Genomic DNA, 17,896 nt, shown 5'->3' with positions numbered 1-17,896 from the left:
TACTTAACCCAGTCATTAAAGTTTTTGTTTCATCACTTTCCATGACTTTATATAACTTTTTAAAGATGTGATGAATTATCATTTTGATGAGTTATCCAGTCACCATTTCTTAAATACTAAACTAACTAACTAACCGTAACGCCGTTTCTCAGCAGGGGTAGGCAGAGAGGACGGACCGCTAAACAACTCTGTCTTCGCACTCACTCCTTGCCTCATCCACATTCATACATCGTCTAATACAGTGTTCCGCAAAGTGTGCTCCGCGGCACACTGGTGTGCCGTGGCCATTTGTAAGTGTGCCGCGAGTCCCGCGTCACTTCTCACAAAGTGCTCTGTAAATCGGTCTTTACTTTTCTGTGCGGCGCGGCGGCCGGAGGTGGCGTGGGTGGGACTCGATCGCTGCGAAGTGGCCGTGTGCTACGCCGCTACGCTACATTATCACGTGTGCTACACTACATAAGTGGGGTGCTATTGCTACATTATCACGTGATTGCGCACGAGCTATCGGGGTGCATGCGCGTGACAACATAACATTAAAAAGATTTTAAAAGATTTCAACAAAAAAATTAAAAAAGAAGATATGGGTAGCAAAACTTGCATATCTGGCGGACATATTCGCTAATTAAATGAGCTGAATAAAAAAATGCAAGGAAGAAATTGTAACATTTTAACGTCTTCGGACAAGATTGAAAGCTTTCGCGCTAAGTTGGTGCTATGGATCAGCCACGCTACCAATGGTATTAACGAAATGTTTCCAAATGTTATGGCTGCCGATTCAGAAAAAAAAGTGCAGGCTTTGATAGTGAAACACTTGGAGCTGTTAGCAGAAAAAATGAACTCATATTTTCCTAAGTGTGACCTGCAACCTATGGATTGGGTAAGAAATCCATTTTCGGAAAGCATTTCCCTTGGACATTTACCAATAAACGAGCAGGAAGAATTCATGGAGCTTAAAACTGATCGGACACTAAAATTAAAATTTTCTGAAACAGAGTTAGCACATTTTTGGCTCCACGTAAAAAATGAGTATCCACTGCTGTCAAAGCGAGCTATTGCAATTCTATTACCATTTGCCACGACCTATTATGCGAATTGGGGTTTTCAACTCTCACAACGATAAAGTTAAAAAAAAGAGAACGCCTGAGGACGATCGACGAAGAGATGCGAGCAGCGTTATCAACGATTGTTTCAAATTTTGATCGTCTGTGTTCAGTTAAACAGGCTCACATTTCGCATTAAACATCTTTTCATGTTATATTGATTTTAATAATAAATATTAATAAAACATTGTTTTTGGTAAATTTTGGTTCGGAGTGGCCACGCTTATTACGAAAAAAACTTTAGATATGCCGTAATTACTATAAAATGAAACTTTTTGACTTGGTGGTGGCGGAAAAGATGCATTTTAATTATCAATTGCGTAAAATTAAAATTCACTTCTCGAACCGATTCGGTGACAGTTCGCGGTCATTCTGTCACTGTTATGTGATAAATATCAATCATAATTACACAAACCCGGCTAGACAAACCCTGCTTTGCCAAACAAACCATTCAAAACCTGGGATGTTTTTTTAAATTATGATGACATGCAGCTTTCGTAGTTTAACCTCAAAGTTCGCCGTTATTCGTAATAAGCCTAGCCAATCCTATCCAAAATTTACCTTGTTTTTTTTTCTTTGGTGTACCGTTAAAATTTCTTGATTAGTTAGGTGTACCGTGAACATAAAAAGTTTGCGGAACACTGGTCTAATACATACTCTTCTATTATTCTGACTCTTGACATGGCCCGACTCACGTATCTGATTCCCTTGATCGTGCCATGTCTTCCTCGGGCGTCCTCGACTTCTGCTACCATTCGCATGGTTTGTAGCCGAGTGGACAAATGCGTATTGGATTTAATTCCTCTATCATTGCAAAAGCAACGATATACACGGGTGTCCAGAAACTCGTAGTACAAACGGGATGTTGGTGAATCTACATCACATTTGTGTTTGATTTTGTGGTATATTTTTAATTATTTGTATTTTAATTTTCGAATTAATCGATTCCGAAGATGAGTTTTTTTAAACGTTCGCTAGGGGTTAATATCAGCTGATTAACGTCATTTAAAATCTTCTCTCGTCCTCTCTGCCTATCCCTGAGAAAAACGGCGTGATGGTTAGTTAGTTAGCTACAAACCAATCTAATTTGTTGATTATTATGTCTGATGGAACTTCAAAATAGGTTCACAGCTGTCGAGAGGAAGATTGATAAATACCTGATAAAATTAGTGACTTACATATTATGTAATATTTGATGGTTGATAGATGATTTATGATTGATGGCACTTAATAAAAATGTGTTTTTTATTTGTTTCAGGACTCGGAGAAGCACTACAGGGGGCACAAACTTGGGGCCCTGGAGCCCCACATCTTCGCTCTGGCTGAAGCTGCGTATTCTTCACTTCAGGTGATAAAGACACATGATTCTACCATTTTCTTACTGTTGTGTTCCCACAAACAGTTCTCCAACTCGTCATGGAAGGAGGTTATGAAGAATATGTTATTTGTGTTAAATTAGGGATTTAACACAATGGTGACTCGATAGTCGACCTAACTAGGAACTGGCTAAATGAGATCTGAAAACACCAAGTTTGTCTGGGAGCATTTTAACTGGTCCTGGCGACTACTGGCTACTAGCTGCCATCTTGCGGACTTCCAAGCAAGCTCTATGCACTGCCCTCTATGAGTGCATCTGTGAAGCTCTTAGCTAACTTACTTCCCAACACTTCCCAACACAACCTCCTAAGTTCCTTGGTTCTGGGCCCAGAGCCAATGAACTTTTCAAAAATGAACAATGAACAATTCCTGGAATTTAGACAGCATGAATAGCTTTTGTAGAACTCTGAACAGTATGATAGTATCCAATGATGAATATTGTTTAGGCTCAATATTCTCAGACAAAATAATGCATTATTTAATCCAAGTTCTACATTTGAAAAAGTCAATCTTTGAACAGTCTCAAAACGTGTCAAGTGTCTCGTGTGCGTGTCGGTGTGTCCGAATTAATGATGTGGGTAAATAAACAGAGATACGCATCATTCAATATGCACAAATTATTTTTTTTTAAAACAAATAGATTCTTAGGCTAATTTTTTCATATATTTATACCCAAACTAAGAACCTGCTTTACAAAATAAGTTCTTAGGTTCTTAGTAAAAATAGAACTAACATAAAAACCCACTTGTCATTGGCCAAATCGTTATAAAATTACCTCAAAATGAAGATTCTCAGTGGACTGAAATAGTTGTTCCCCATTGTAAATAATTAAATATATCTATTTGAATCTCGATTTTGTTTAATTGAAAGAATGAATAAATGAATAGTTCAATGAAACGGAAACTTGGAATTCTATCAACGTTTGGTGGCATCACGTACACACATGCACACACACCCATTTTTCTGAAATCCGATGACATTATAAAAATTTTACAGCAAATATTGTACGAAATAAATCTCGATTCCATCCAATCAGGATTTGGCTTAAGTGATAGCGCGGTTCTCTCATTTTATTCAGTCCCTGGGGAGGAAGGTTCAATACGCAGTCAATTTAATTATTTTAAATTTTTAAAGATATTTTAAAAGTTCACATCACTTAAGAGCCAGTCCCTGGTGAGGAAGGTTCAATCCTTAGTCAAATAATTTTTTATTATTATTTTAATTAAGGATGAGGTAATCCGAGGTTACTTTGATCCATCTTTCTCAACTTTGAGAAAGATCTGAGAAAGTAAAAGGTATGAGGTTGAGTAGGAATCTAAGGATCAGTGTGTCCAAGAGCGACGTATAAATTCAATTCAATTCAGTTTATTCATTCTAAAAGCATTACAAAAATTGTTCATTTTAATGCCTTTTTAAAATACATTTGGTCATAAAAATTCTTACATTAATATAATCAGTGGGTATATCAACTATACTAGTAATAATAGAGCTTGCCTTTTAAAGGCAGCTTCATTGATGCTAAAAATGTCGATATCCGAATTGATTCTAACAGCAAGATTGCTCTCCCCACAGGCATGACCATTGGCAAGTTAGTCCTGCAGGCCGGGAGATAGAATAGTGTATGTTGTCGGTGACGGAGATAAACATCGAGAACATAGAAATGAATGCTCTCCATGATGACCGAGTTTTAAAACCATCCACGAATCAGTCTGAAGAAATGTGTAGCAATGCGCATATCCCTCCTGACCCGTAGATAGTTCATTCCAAGCATACCCAAAAGAAAGTCAGTAGGATAGAGCCATGGGTAGTAGCCATACTCCATCATGAAGAGAAATCTCAAGAATTACTTCTGGACTCTCTCCAACATGAGAGAATACTTTACCCGGTGTGGACTCCAAATTACCGACCCACTTTCAAGTCTACTCCTTACTAAGGAATTAAATAAAACTATAAGAACCCGGGTATCTGTAAAATACTTTGCAGTGCGAATAAAAAAGCTCAGGATTCTCAGTGAAGTGCTGCTGAACAAGCCGTTTCAATATGAGCATGAAATGTCAGTCTACTATCAAACATGATTCCAAGATCCGCCGCTTCTTCGACTTCGTCAGCCTACTATCAAACATGATTCCAAGTTCCGCCGCTTCTTCGACTTCGTCAGTCTACTATCAAACATGATTACAAGATCCGCCGCTTCTTCGACTTCGTCAGCCTACTATCAAACATGATTCCAAGATCCGCCGCTTCTTCGACTTGTTTTTGTGTAAGATGGCTCGTATGTGGAACGAGTTACTGGCATCTGTTTTTCCTCCTTCATATAATCTGGGCCTCTTCAAGACCCGCATTAATAAATCCCTTCCTACAGCCCCTACTAAAACCCGCCCCACAAAGCTGCCCAACTGGGTGGAGACATAGCTCACCTGCCATTACACTGTACAGACAAGGGCGTTCTTGCGAGGTGTCACATAAAAACAAAATTTAAAAATTATATAGCGCCGTTTTTGTGGAAAATCACCTCAAGGGCGCTGTTATATTAAAATTCAGAATGTTTCCAGTGATGAAATAAAAATTAGTGCAAAAATGTTGCAATGCTTTGATATACATGTTTTTAAAATTCATAAATTTTAATTTTTTGGAACAAAATAATACATTCGGGAGCAGAGTAACCCGGATTACCGTAAGCTCATTCTAGTGATTTTACATCTTTTATTTGTTTCTTTGCAGAATGACATGAAAAACCAGTCGGTGGTGATATCGGGCGAGAGTGGCGCCGGCAAGACTGAGACTACCAAGTTCATCTTACAGTACCTGTGCTCCGTCACGGCGCATGGTACGGCGCACCCCGCCAGCCACCTCGACACATCGCTGGCCTCCGCCTGGGTGGAGCAGCAGATCCTTGAGGCCAACACAGTCCTTGAAGCTTTCGGTAAGCCCTAGTTTATTCATTCAGTGCACATTTCATGGAAGATCAATTTCATAAATTATTTCCATATTTGGTCCATATTCAACAGTAAAAAGATTGAAAATTATCACTTACCTTTGAATTATAAGTTGATTTTGACGTGTTGCACGAGGCAACGAAAATGTTACACAGTAAAGAATATCCTCAACAGAGCAGTGTTTCCTCTTCCAGGTAATGCTAAGACGGTCCGCAATGATAACTCGTCGCGCTTCGGCAAGTTCATGCAGGTCTGTCTGGACGGGCGGGGCGCCATCGCTGGCTGCGTGGTTCAGGACTACTTGCTGGAGCAGTCCCGCATCACCTTCCAGGCCCCGCAGGAGAGGAACTACCATGTCTTTTATTATCTCGCCGAGGGCGTTAAGGTGAGACGATTTAAATTTGTTATTATTAATCTGCATTGCATCTGAATGACCAGTCCAAAGTGGTCAGTACAAATACCCAACGAACCAGGCAACTACTCAATATGGATTGTAACTCACTGAATACCGTACAAGAGTCCCAATACATCCCAACCATCTGATGCCAGTGGGACTGGTATCCCCAAATGGGTATGTAGTGAGACTGAGGGAGTTGGTAGGGGAAAGAGACTGGGAAGAGAAAGGGAAGGTTGGGATTGGGTAGAACTGTTAGCAGGATACTGCTACCTCAGAAGACACGCAGCTGCTGGGATTAGTAGAGAGCATCAATAGAGAGTAGTTGCCAGGCTCAGCTCAACAGTTTGATATAAATAATCTTGCTTGGGTTCCTACCGTAGTGACAAAAACGCAGTTTTCGTAATTATGTACTTTTTAAAGAATACATTACCGTTTCCATTGCAGAGTGATGCAGAACTGCAGGCGACCCTCCGTCTGAAAGAGGCCGCCCACTACAACTACCTGCGTCAGGGCTGCACGGGGGGCTCGGAGGCCCCCGGCCGCAGCGAGTCGGAGCGCCTGGAAGCCCTGCGCCTCGCCTTCACTGTGCTGCAGGTACCCCCTCACATGAGCGAGGGGCTCTTCAAAGTGCTGGCCGCCATTCTGTGGCTGGGAAATGTGGATTTTGAGGTAAATCTGTCAATCTATAAATGGATGGGTGACTAATTATATGTAGAGGTACTTCTTCAAATGGCCGTATTGCGATATTGTACTATGTTACATATGTAGTTATGTTCGGTATTATTTTTATTAATAAATAACTACGAAATTTGGCTGAAGCTGTTTTTAATAATACATCCGAAAACAATAAATAAACGTAGAAAATACAACAAAATGATTTACGAAAGGAAGGTTCGAGAATGTTCCGAAGCGCGTCACGTAGGCAAAATAATTCGATGTCGCGGTTGCTGGTACTGTACTGACGATTTCGTTCACGTTGTCCCTTATCTAGGTGGAAAATAAAACATTCTCGAACATTCCAGTTGCTACGGAAACAAATATTAAAAAAATAATAGAAAAACCAAGAAGCTTGTTTGGAAACTTCTAGAATCCAATTATTATTATTATTTTTTCCCAATGTGAACATTTCAATAAAAGTATAGGTACATCATTGTAAATAGACTCTTGCTTGTGTAGTGAGGTACTGGATGGATAAAAAATAATGATTATTTACCTTTTTAACGCTTGATAATAGGATGCACATTCAACAATTTTCAACTTATTTACGTGTAATTTATTTAAGGACGTTGACGGAGAGAGGTGCGCCCTGGTGGGGGGGGAGGACGGAGAAGCGGTGGTGGCGGCCGCAGCGCTACTGGGGCTCAGCGTCCAGCGCACCGCACAGGTCCTGCTGCAGAGGCAGATCAATGTCCGCGGAAACATCACCGAGATTCCACTGAGGCAACAAGAGGTATTTATAATGTTAATGTGATGATTTTAAGCGTCTCGCTCTAAAACACATGAATGTAATATTGAACTATGAAACACAGATTAATAATAAATAAATTTAAATATGTTTTGATATGTTAAACGTTGTGCCATGTAGGTAACTACTTTAAATTATGTAATTTCATACGTATACAGAATTTTACAGATTTAAACGCCGACGAAACAATTATACCGCTTAACACGTTGAACGCCATTGTAGAAATGAAGAATAATTACCATTTTAAATTTAAAAAAAAAATACTCAGATGGTATCGGCGACCATCAAAACGTATTCCCTTATTTTTTTACCAAAATTTTCCACGAAAATCAAGAAAATTAACTGCGGTCACCGGTGACCGTCATGGCGCTATGGGAGAAAAATGACGATTATCGTTATGAGGTCACCGGTGACCTACATGGCGTTCAACGTGTTAAGTGAAATACAGTCTAAAATTCACTTTTTTATGAAATTCAATAGAGATTCGGATTCCACCTATGTCTGTGTACTTAGTTCATTATATGTACTACCTTTAGATATCGCTCACAGCGGCAAATAAGCAATACCAGTCAACTGACATCTGTTATATTTTTAATGAATTACCTCCTATCCCAATACCCCCGCCACAAAATATTTTTGATATGCCAAGGAAAGTTGATACTCCTCAAAAGTTTTTTTTGTCACTCTTGCAAAATTAGATTTTTTGCGTTGGGGCGATATTGTTTATTCGTCGACGATAAATAGGAATAAAATGCAATATCTGTGACTCTAAATGTATATACAGTAATTATCCTTTACCCTTTCAGTGCTGAATTAAAATTAGCGGTGGTATGTAGAACTTGTTTGAATTATTTGAAAGTTTTTCGTGGTTTTTTTTTCTATAGCCAATTATTGCTACTTTCATTTGAAAGAACATTTGGTCTCAGAAGAGCGTGTTTCACATAAAAATTCAACACAGAAAAAATACCTCCAAAACATACATTGAACAAAAATTCGATGAAGATTAAACACAACAATTACATTTCACAATATAAAAATGGCTACCGCTTGAACTAGAGGTTAAAATTCAATAAAAAAAATGGCACGCAAAGCCTGTTGTGCCAGCAATTGGAAAACTAAAACTGCCAATTTTTATTCACTCTAGATAGTGAGAAAAAATTCTGAAATCTTATGTATTTTCAAATATGTACCCATGGTCCGAAAAGGTTAAAAACACACCCTTAGAATTTATTGCTGTGCTTCAATAATCCAGTTGTTGTGGTTCTGTCACTGAGAGCTCCTTTGTCACCCCCCTTTCGGATACATGTGTCCATTGAAAGGGTTGTGAGAAAGTAGGAGAGGTTAGAATGAATTTACCAAGTGTATATCCTTACTAATGAATTATTTTTTATCATTTTCAGGCCCGCGAGAACCGTCACGCCATGGCCAAGGCGCTGTATTCGCGCGTGTTTGCATGGCTGGTGGCGCACATCAACCGCTGCACACGTCCGCCGCCCCCGGTGGCGGTGCGCGCACGCTTCCTTGGCGTGCTCGACATCTTTGGCTTCGAGAACTTTGCCGCTAATTCCTTCGAGCAGTTGTGCATCAATTACACCAACGAGAAGCTACACAAGTTTTTCAATCATTATGTTTTTGCGCTGGAGCAAGATATTGTAAGTTGTATTGTATTGTCTATTAAAAAATTAGAATGTTAAAAAAAAAATTTCCTGTTTGCAGATTGTTGCCTTTTATAGTAATTAAGATGTATCAAAAGGTTTTATTTAAAATTATTGTGCTCATCGAAACCATCCTAACCTAACCTAGTTTATTATTAGTGACAGTTGTCCGTGCAGTTGAAAAATTCTGTGTCATCATTTATCATTATGGTAGACCGAAGCTTATGAGAATGTTTTGATTAATGACAGATTCGATGAAGTTTGTCCAACTTTTTAAAATGTCAAAATTTGCATTTATTACTGTGACTTCTTTTCAATCAATTATTAGTTCTTACTTGTGTATATAATTAAGAATTTTAGATTCTATAATATAATAAAATAAAATAAACTAATTTTATTTCCGTCTTTTGTTGTTTGCAGTACCGACAAGAGAGTATAGTTTTCTCCCACATCCAGTTTACTGACAACACATCCTGCTTGGAGCTGATAGAGAGGCCACCAAGAAGTCTATTGAAACTGCTGTCGGAGCAGTGCCATATGCCAAAGGTCAGTTCTGTCAAATCAAATTCTCTCATCTTTCCTCTTAGTTGTTCAATTGGAGAAGATTTGGATAAAATAGTATCTTCCTACATCAACCTACGTAAATCCCCCTTCTCCGGCCCAACTACTTCCACTGTATATCTGTCTATCTCTGCTTGTGAAAAACCCTCTTCTAAGTGGTTGATATTGGTCCCATTGTGCTATATCCCATGTTTCACCATATTTCTTTAACAGTAGCCCGGTCTTTTAATAAAATACATCAGGGTTATCATTTAGTGTTTGGCCATGCCTCTTTGGTCCACAACACTTCCCAGGTATCTGACCTTTCTTGGAACAGTGTTTTCCACTCCCAACAGATAATTAAATCTCCCGAGGTGGCAGTGTCCTGTTAGTAGTCTTTCCACTCCCAGCATCTGTCTCCTGAGGTGGCAGTATCATGTTAATAGTCTTTTCTCTCGCAACATGTGTCTCCTGAGGTGGCAGTGTCCTGTTAATACATAGTCTTTTCATTTTCAACATGTGGCTCCAGAAGTGGCAATGTTCTGTTAATAGTCTTTCCACTCGCAACATGTTTCTCCTGAGATGGCAGTGTCCTGTTAATAGTTTTTCACTCCCAACAAGTGTGTCTCGTGAGATGGTAGTATCCTGTTAATATTCTTTCCACTCCCAACATGTGTCTCCTGAGATGGCAGTGACCTATTAATGGTCTTTCCACTTCCAACATGTGTGTATCCTGTTTGCAGTGTCCTATCAATAGTCCTACCAGCTCCCTCAGTGACTTTGTAATTGAAAAGCTATCAACCCCCTTTTATAGTTGCTACAGTATGTCTAATTAAATTAATTTTTCCTTATTCCAGGGTTCCGATGCCGCCTATCTAACCAACGTGCATGGCGAATTCTCGGATCATGGCTGTTTCGTGAAGGGCGAAGACCGGCGCCGCTGGGAGTCAGAGTTTGGCGTGAAGCACTACGCCGGCACCGTCACGTACTGCGTGGCCGGCTTCGTGGACAAGAACCGCGACACGCAGCAGGATGTGTTCCTTGATCATCTGAGTCGCTCGGATAACACATTCGTTCAGGAACTTACCACTTATCAGGTAAAGATCGTCATGAAAAAACTTGGAATTTAGTGACTATCAGGGGCTGTAAAGCAGAGCATGCCCCAAAAAAAAAAAGAAAAATTAATTTTGATAATTCTATGAACAAAATATGTGATTTTATAGAAAATGTACACTACGCTATAAAAATTCTTCATATTTGTTTTTAATTATAATTTATGGCTTTCTGTCGAATAAAGTACTATGTACATGCTACTCAAAGAAAAATATATATTTAATCTTCAAAAATAATAATTTCAGTTGTGCGTCTGTCCTCCGTAACTCTGGTTCAATGAACTCTTGAACTCAGATTTACTTTGAATTTAGGTGTCGTTTTCAAAATTGGAACTGACTGTGTGAAAAATTCAGACGAGCGATAAAATACCAATCTATTCTGAAGTGATAATTCTGCAACAATAACTGTCCGTGTTCTGATGCATTCTGTACATAAACATTCAACTTCACAAATCCGATAATCAATTATAATATCTAGTAAATAATAGTTGTAACCTCTCTTTCTACTTCCTGTGTCATTTTGCATAATCATGTTTTAAAATAAATATCATGTATGTAATTATTATTTTCTTTTCCAGGAGAATGGCTATTCAATGGCCGGTTCCCCCCGCCCCACCAGCGGCGGTGCCTCCCCCCTGCCCCCCCTGCCGCCGCCGCCGCCCAATACCCCCCCTGCGCTGGGCAACAGCACCCTGTCCTTGGCGCCCCAGAGCCAGAGAGGCACCTCCAAGGGCCGCCCCACCGTGTGCGACACCTTCAGGATGCAGCTGCAACAGTTGGTTGATGTGCTGCAGGCCACTAATCCATGGTAAGATAAGAATGATTCAATCACTTTGAGAAAGGAAGAAATGGACAACTCAAAATTAATAAGTATCCTCAAACATTGCCGTGTTTTTTAAAAACTTCTTTTGTATTTTATATTTTGACTTGTCTCATTATTCCTTGCAACAAATAACATATCATTCATAGTAGAAATCCCATTAAAAAAAAATGTTTCTAATTTTCTCGTATTTATTAAATCAAAACCAAAATTTCCTCTGAAATCATAAGATCTGTAAGTTAGTACTTAAATACCTACCTACTTAATTATACACCATATATTTTGTGTTTTAACATTTTGTTTTAGAGCGGGAGCACACAGAGAGCGGTCAGAGTTCTGCGTTCTAGTGACCGTTGACCGCTCAAGAGTTCCAAAGCACACAAGCGGCGTTCAAATTCTCGCGTTCTAGTTTCGTTTGGGTCTTTGCATATGCAACATGTCACTAGAAAGTTCATCATTCGATGAAGAATTATTGCTCTTGTGGAGCTTAGCAGCTTCTAAAAAGAAAAGGAAGTATTGGGTGCACCCAATCAACACAACGCGAGAAGAACAAGGCGAATTTACTAGTATTTTTCAGGATTTACTTAAAGATAAACAGCGATTCTATATTTATTTTCGAATGTTGATTAATAGTTTTAATGAATTGTATAACATCATACAACCCGATATCGAAAAACAAAATACTAACTGGAGGAACTGTGTTTCATCAAAAGAAAGGCTGGCTGTATTTTTGGGGAATGTATTTATTTATTAAGGATAAGAAAAGACATTAGAATATTTATAAATAATAACAAAATATACGAAAAAATAATTAACATCACTTAAATCGTATGATAAACTCCTTTCCCTAACCAATTCAATGAACTTTTCCGTGTTTGTAACCTCAGACATCACGGCGTTCTGGCGTTCTCTGCCTCGGCGGGAAAAGAACTCTTAGAACGCGACGTTCCGTTTTGACCGCCGCGGTCTGACTGCCCGCTATGTGCGTTGTTGTTATAGTATCAGTACATTCTAATGAACGCCGAACGCGGAACTCGGAACTCGGAACTCCTGACCGCTCTCTGTGTGCTCCCGCTCTTAAATAAGGAATTGTACAATTTGTCCAAAGAAATGTCACTATCTTAATGACAATACTTTCTTCAGGCAGGTAGGTACCATAATATTGAAAAAATGCTAGTAAAAAGTCGAAATAAACATGCTGATTTTACATTAGAATAAAAAAAATTTACTGAACCATTAAAATGGTTAACATTCAGGAATGGTAACGGAACGTACAAACAAATTTACAAACTGATGAATTGCAAAATGGTTGTGTTAAAACAGCGCTACACTCAATTATGTAACTATGGGGTGACTTTTTTATACATCTTGTACCTTTAACTTTTTCAAAGCTTTAGTTAAATTAGTCTGTAAGTGAGTAAATGAGTTGCGTGATTGGTGTTCGAGTTGAAGATTTCTCGCCCTTGTATAAAAAAAAATCGTACCTCTGAATTTTAATACGGAGACAAATTATAGTGCTACATAGCCAATCAATTAATCTATATTTTACTGTCCATCCTATATTTTTAGGATTGTTAAAAAAAAACAAAAAAAACGTAAATGCGCTAATTCTGCGAGAAAAATGGCATATTATGGCGTGCAATCACTCAAGACGTTTTGTAAACTCGGCCATAATATACACTCGAGTGGTTAAGTATCTCACTTCAATACAATACAGAACGAAGTTTTCATATTCTTCTAAGAGCTTTTCTGCAACCCTGCCATTTGACAACGTTCACTTTGTCATTTTTATGCTATTTTAATTTATTGCTATGTTACTGCGCTATAATAGTTGTACTAATAAAAAATTATAACTCTTAATTTTCATTTTTCCAGGTACGTGAGGTGCATAAAGCCCAATTCGGACAAGGCTCCCGGGCAGTACGACTGCGAGCTGGTTCTGGCGCAGCTGCGCTACCTCGGCATGCTGGACATTGTGAGGATCCGACGTGAGGGTTTCCCCGCCCACCTGCCTGCCGCTCTAGCTCTTCAGAAGTACCGCTGCCTGCTGGCCCCTGTGCCGCGTGCCCGCCTTAAGGACGTGGATGTTAATGAGGCTGTTAGGTTAGTTACCTTTTCAACATTGACCGGTTAATGACTAAGTATCTGGTTCTTTTGAAATATTGTTACGTTAGTTGTATTCTGGGAATTTTTGTCCTTAAAATAAATAAAGAATGATAAATATTTTTGCAAATGCAAAAGCTTAACAATATTTTGAACACATCTCTTAAATGCAGTCTAAATGTGATGAATCTTGCAAAACATGAAATAATAATGGTCCCAACATTGATCCTTGAGAAACTCCAATAGTTGACGTAATTCACCTTGTTTGCTTACCAAAATCGACTCTCTGTCGAATCCATTGAATAACACAAGTGCCTTGTGGGCATGTTTCTTGATCCAAATATTTGTCCAATCGAGGCTTAAATTTCCAGTACAAAACTGTGTTTACAAAATTCAAATGGGTTAGAGATCTACAATGTCACGCAAGTGTAAGTGAGATGGAGCGCTGTGCTATTGGGCTAAATGGAACATTTGTTTCCCTTCAAATTTGTATGGAAGGCACTTCTGGTGTTATTATTTGTTCTATGGTAATGTCTGGCTAGGATCATAGTAATTTTAAAATATGTCTAGACTGTTGGTTCTGTGAAGTCTTCAAAATATAGTTAAATAGATTACTAGCATTTCTTTTAGTAATGCAACTCAAGCAATTCAAGCTCCAGATTATTCCTGAAAAATTCAGTACCCAATGGAAAAGTTAATGTGGTTCAAAATGAAATCCCTGAGGTAAACCTCATTTTACTAATATATCGTTTTCCTTCTCAATGTTTTACTTTGTCTCTTTTGTGCTTACTTTGTAAACCTTTCAAAGTAGTATTATCCTGTTAACTACGAAGCTTGTTACTAATTTTCCCCATAGTCAAGTCTTAAAATGTCTATGTATATAAAAATGTAAATGTTCGTTTGTTCAAAATCTTAAATCTCCCAAAGTTCTTCACCGATGCTTTGAAATTTTGACACAACTTTGCATTCAAATACGCATGTATTTTTATGTAACTATATTATATAGATGTCACCTGTGACAGGTAAAAACATGCTTTTTTGAAAAGCGGTTCACATCTGTTGGACCTAAAAGCAACATGCGCTATTGTTTCTCTATCTGCACAGACAGACTGAGCTACAGCAACGTCTGACCAGGTAAAGTTAGTAAATTAATATTTAAACTCTCTTTCCAGATTGATAATGAAAGAAATGGGCGTGGAAGAGACACAATGGCAGCCCGGCAAGACCAAAATCTTCCTCCGTAGTGGAGCGCATGCAACACTGGAGGAGAGCAGAGCGACTCTGTTGTCTCAACAGGCGCTCAAGATTCAGACGGTAAATTCCCACTTATATAATTAACCTTCGAGCCGTTTAATTATTTTATTATCAATTAATGTAAAATGGTAAGAATATATATTAAAATTCACAAAAGTGGTCCTGTTTGAGATCCTTGAGGTACTCCTGAAGTGTAATTTATTGTTGAGGTCAAAGGTTCACTATAAAATCAAATTTTTCAAAGTAGCATGATTGCTCTGAAGTCAGAAATTAACTCTGGGAAAACCAAAATTGTTTGCTTTGTACAATTGGTAGAATAATTATGACTTACCACAGTTTACTAGTGACTTCAACCATGCTTCGTTTGAGTATTTACACATTTATTTTCTTATTGAACAAACTGTTCACAGTTATTATTATAATATATTATTGTTATTATATATTATTTTAATATGTAACAACCCATATTGTGTATTGAACCACATTGTCGTGATATTAAAAGTGACAAGTAACGTTTGAATTTGTCTTGCGAATTTCAGTTAAAATAGTTATTTATAAGCATCATTTAAACAATTGGTTGTGTGAATCACATTATAAAAATCCCTCTAAACACTGTGAAATATAATTATACCATAATCGTAGTGATCCAAACGTATCAATCGGTTATTCACTAAATTCTATAAAATATTATCAGACATTACTGATTCCAGTGCGTGTGAGCGGTGCGACATCATAGTAGGTCACTATCACCCGTAAGTGCAAGCAGCGCAGAAACACTCCGGACGCAGTTGAGTGTGCAGGGTGCAGGGTCATCACTCACTTCCTAACTTAATATTACGAACCTCTAAAATAAAAATGGATGCTAATCAATGTATGGCGAAGGCTCAGGAAATTATTAACCAAATACATTTAATAATTACCGACTCATCTAATAAGTTCAATAAAGAACAATTTGCAAAAATAATGCCAAAAACTACCGAGTTACTGGGCGTCGCGGGACAGATGGCAGTGAAGATGGGGACTATGGAGGGTGAACTATCCGCATACAAAAATATTATTAATAACCAACCTGCAATAACTGGAACTACTCAATCTACTTCAATGGAAATATGTGACGCAATTACCGAGATAACAGAAAGGAATTTACGTTCGAAAAATCTAATTCTGCTGAACGTACCTGAAAGTAGAGACGAGAATCAAACTAACAGGATATCTGATGACAACAACAAAGTATGTTCAACGTTAAAAATTATCGATGATACACTACAGATAAATATTTCTAAAATATATAGGCTTGGCGTAAGAAAAACTGACAAGATCAGGCCAATAAAAGTAGAACTCCAAGATTCATATCAAGCTAAGCAAATAATCATAAATAAATATAAACTGAAAAATGGCATCAAAGTTAAACAAGATCTCACGGAGCTGCAAAGGAAACAAATGACGGATGTTTGGAAAGAGTTTGAAACGAGAAAAGCGGAAGGGGAAACAAACATAACAATTAAGTACATAAACTCTGTTCCAAAAATAATAAAAAACGTGCCAAAAAACTTAAACAGCACCTAAAATTGTTTGGGTACTACCAAAATGTCCGCGGAATGAGAACTAAATTACAACATCTTAAAATAACTTCTCCCACATTCCCACATGATATTTTGTTATTAACAGAAACATGGTTAAATGAGGACATCAATTCATCGGAATTAGGTCTCAATAAATACAACATCTATCGTCTTGACCGTGACCCCATTACAAGCAACAAATCAAAAGGAGGAGGTGTAATGGTGTGCATATCTAAAAACATTTCATCTAAAAAATTGCCAGTTAAACACAAAAGCGTTGAACAGATGTTTGTAATGCTAAATATTTCATCCACAAAAATCATTATCGCTTGTACTTATATTCCACCAATGTCAGATCTGCAAATATACAAGAACCACATCGAGGATGTAGAAACACTAAAATATAAATATCCTAAAGCCAAATTTATAATTGTAGGCGACTACAATCTTCCGAAAATCGACTGGTCTTTCGATAAGAACAATGAAGTGATTATTAACGAAACAGAAGTGCAGTGTGTCAAATCTAAGGAAATGCTTGATATGTCTTTTTTCCTAGGACTAAAACAGTTAAATAAAGTGCATAATTCTTATAACCGAATGCTTGACCTAGTATTTTCTAGTGACTTAAGTACAGTGGTAGAACAATCGGATGAATTGTTGTTACCTTTAGACCAACACCATCCCGCGTTAGATATTATTATCACAAATGAGTCTAGAAAATTGCAGAAATTAAAAACTTCATCGTACAATTTTAAAAAAGCTGACTACCCAAATATAATTGATTATCTTGACCATATAGACTGGTCATTTCTAGAAGATGAAAACAATATTGTGAATCAAGTCCAACAATTTTATTCAATCCTAAACACTTCAAAAGAACGTCATGTTCCAAAAGTTAATTTTAATGCATCCCTTTACCCTACATGGTTTTCAAAAGAATTAAAAGAATTGATTTATACTAAAAAACAAACTCACCGAATATATAAGCAATCTAGAAACGTTGATGATTATATAATGTTTACTAACATAAGAAAGCAGTGCAAAGAATTGTCTAAAAAATGTTATAATGATTATATTAGTTTAATAGAAATGGAGGTTCATGATAATGTTAAAAAATTGTGGAACTTTTCTAATGCTCAGCGTAAAAATGATGGTAGTTTACCAAATATTATGTATCTGAATAACAATTGTGCGGATAATACCGAAGGCATTGTCAATCTTTTTGCAGATTTATTCAAAAGTGTTTATGATGATAATATTACCGATAATGAAATCCCAAATGATATATCACTTAAAGAATCACTTAACCTAAACCATTGTTTTATTGAAATAAACGCTATAGAAAAGGCTATAAAAGCATTAGATACTAATAAATCCGCTGGACCGGATGGTTTCCCTCCAATATATTTAAAATCTTGTGTTCGCAGTTTGACTTATCCATTATTTTTACTATTTAATAAGTCTTTGTCGTCAGGGTGTTTTCCAAAACAGTGGAAAAAAAGCTATCTTACGCCTATTCATAAAAAGGGAGATAAAAGCGATGTATCGAACTACAGACCAATATGTATATTGTCC

The 17,896-nt window shown here is 37.6% G+C and overlaps 1 protein-coding gene across 1 annotated transcript in view; it reads left to right on the top strand.

Moving 5' to 3' along the window:
- Window positions 1-17,896, top strand: part of Myo81F (unconventional myosin 81F) — a 234,505-nt gene that overhangs the window by 181,634 nt on the left and 34,975 nt on the right. The window contains exons 4-14 of the mRNA XM_089640966.1: window positions 2,359-2,448; window positions 5,199-5,400; window positions 5,608-5,798; window positions 6,255-6,479; window positions 7,093-7,260; window positions 8,676-8,927; window positions 9,351-9,476; window positions 10,328-10,567; window positions 11,161-11,390; window positions 13,278-13,505; window positions 14,678-14,819. Of these exons, the coding sequence (XP_089497092.1) occupies window positions 2,359-2,448; window positions 5,199-5,400; window positions 5,608-5,798; window positions 6,255-6,479; window positions 7,093-7,260; window positions 8,676-8,927; window positions 9,351-9,476; window positions 10,328-10,567; window positions 11,161-11,390; window positions 13,278-13,505; window positions 14,678-14,819 (2,094 nt within the window). The remainder of the gene's footprint in view (window positions 1-2,358; window positions 2,449-5,198; window positions 5,401-5,607; window positions 5,799-6,254; window positions 6,480-7,092; window positions 7,261-8,675; window positions 8,928-9,350; window positions 9,477-10,327; window positions 10,568-11,160; window positions 11,391-13,277; window positions 13,506-14,677; window positions 14,820-17,896) is intronic.

Source organism: Hesperophylax consimilis, chromosome 16 (assembly GCF_061612785.1).
Source record: "Hesperophylax consimilis isolate HC1 chromosome 16, BYU_Hcon_1.0, whole genome shotgun sequence".
Classification (NCBI taxonomy): Eukaryota; Metazoa; Arthropoda; class Insecta; order Trichoptera; family Limnephilidae; genus Hesperophylax; species Hesperophylax consimilis.
Note: the sequence above shows the minus strand (reverse complement) of the source record. Positions and strands in the feature narration are given on the sequence as shown.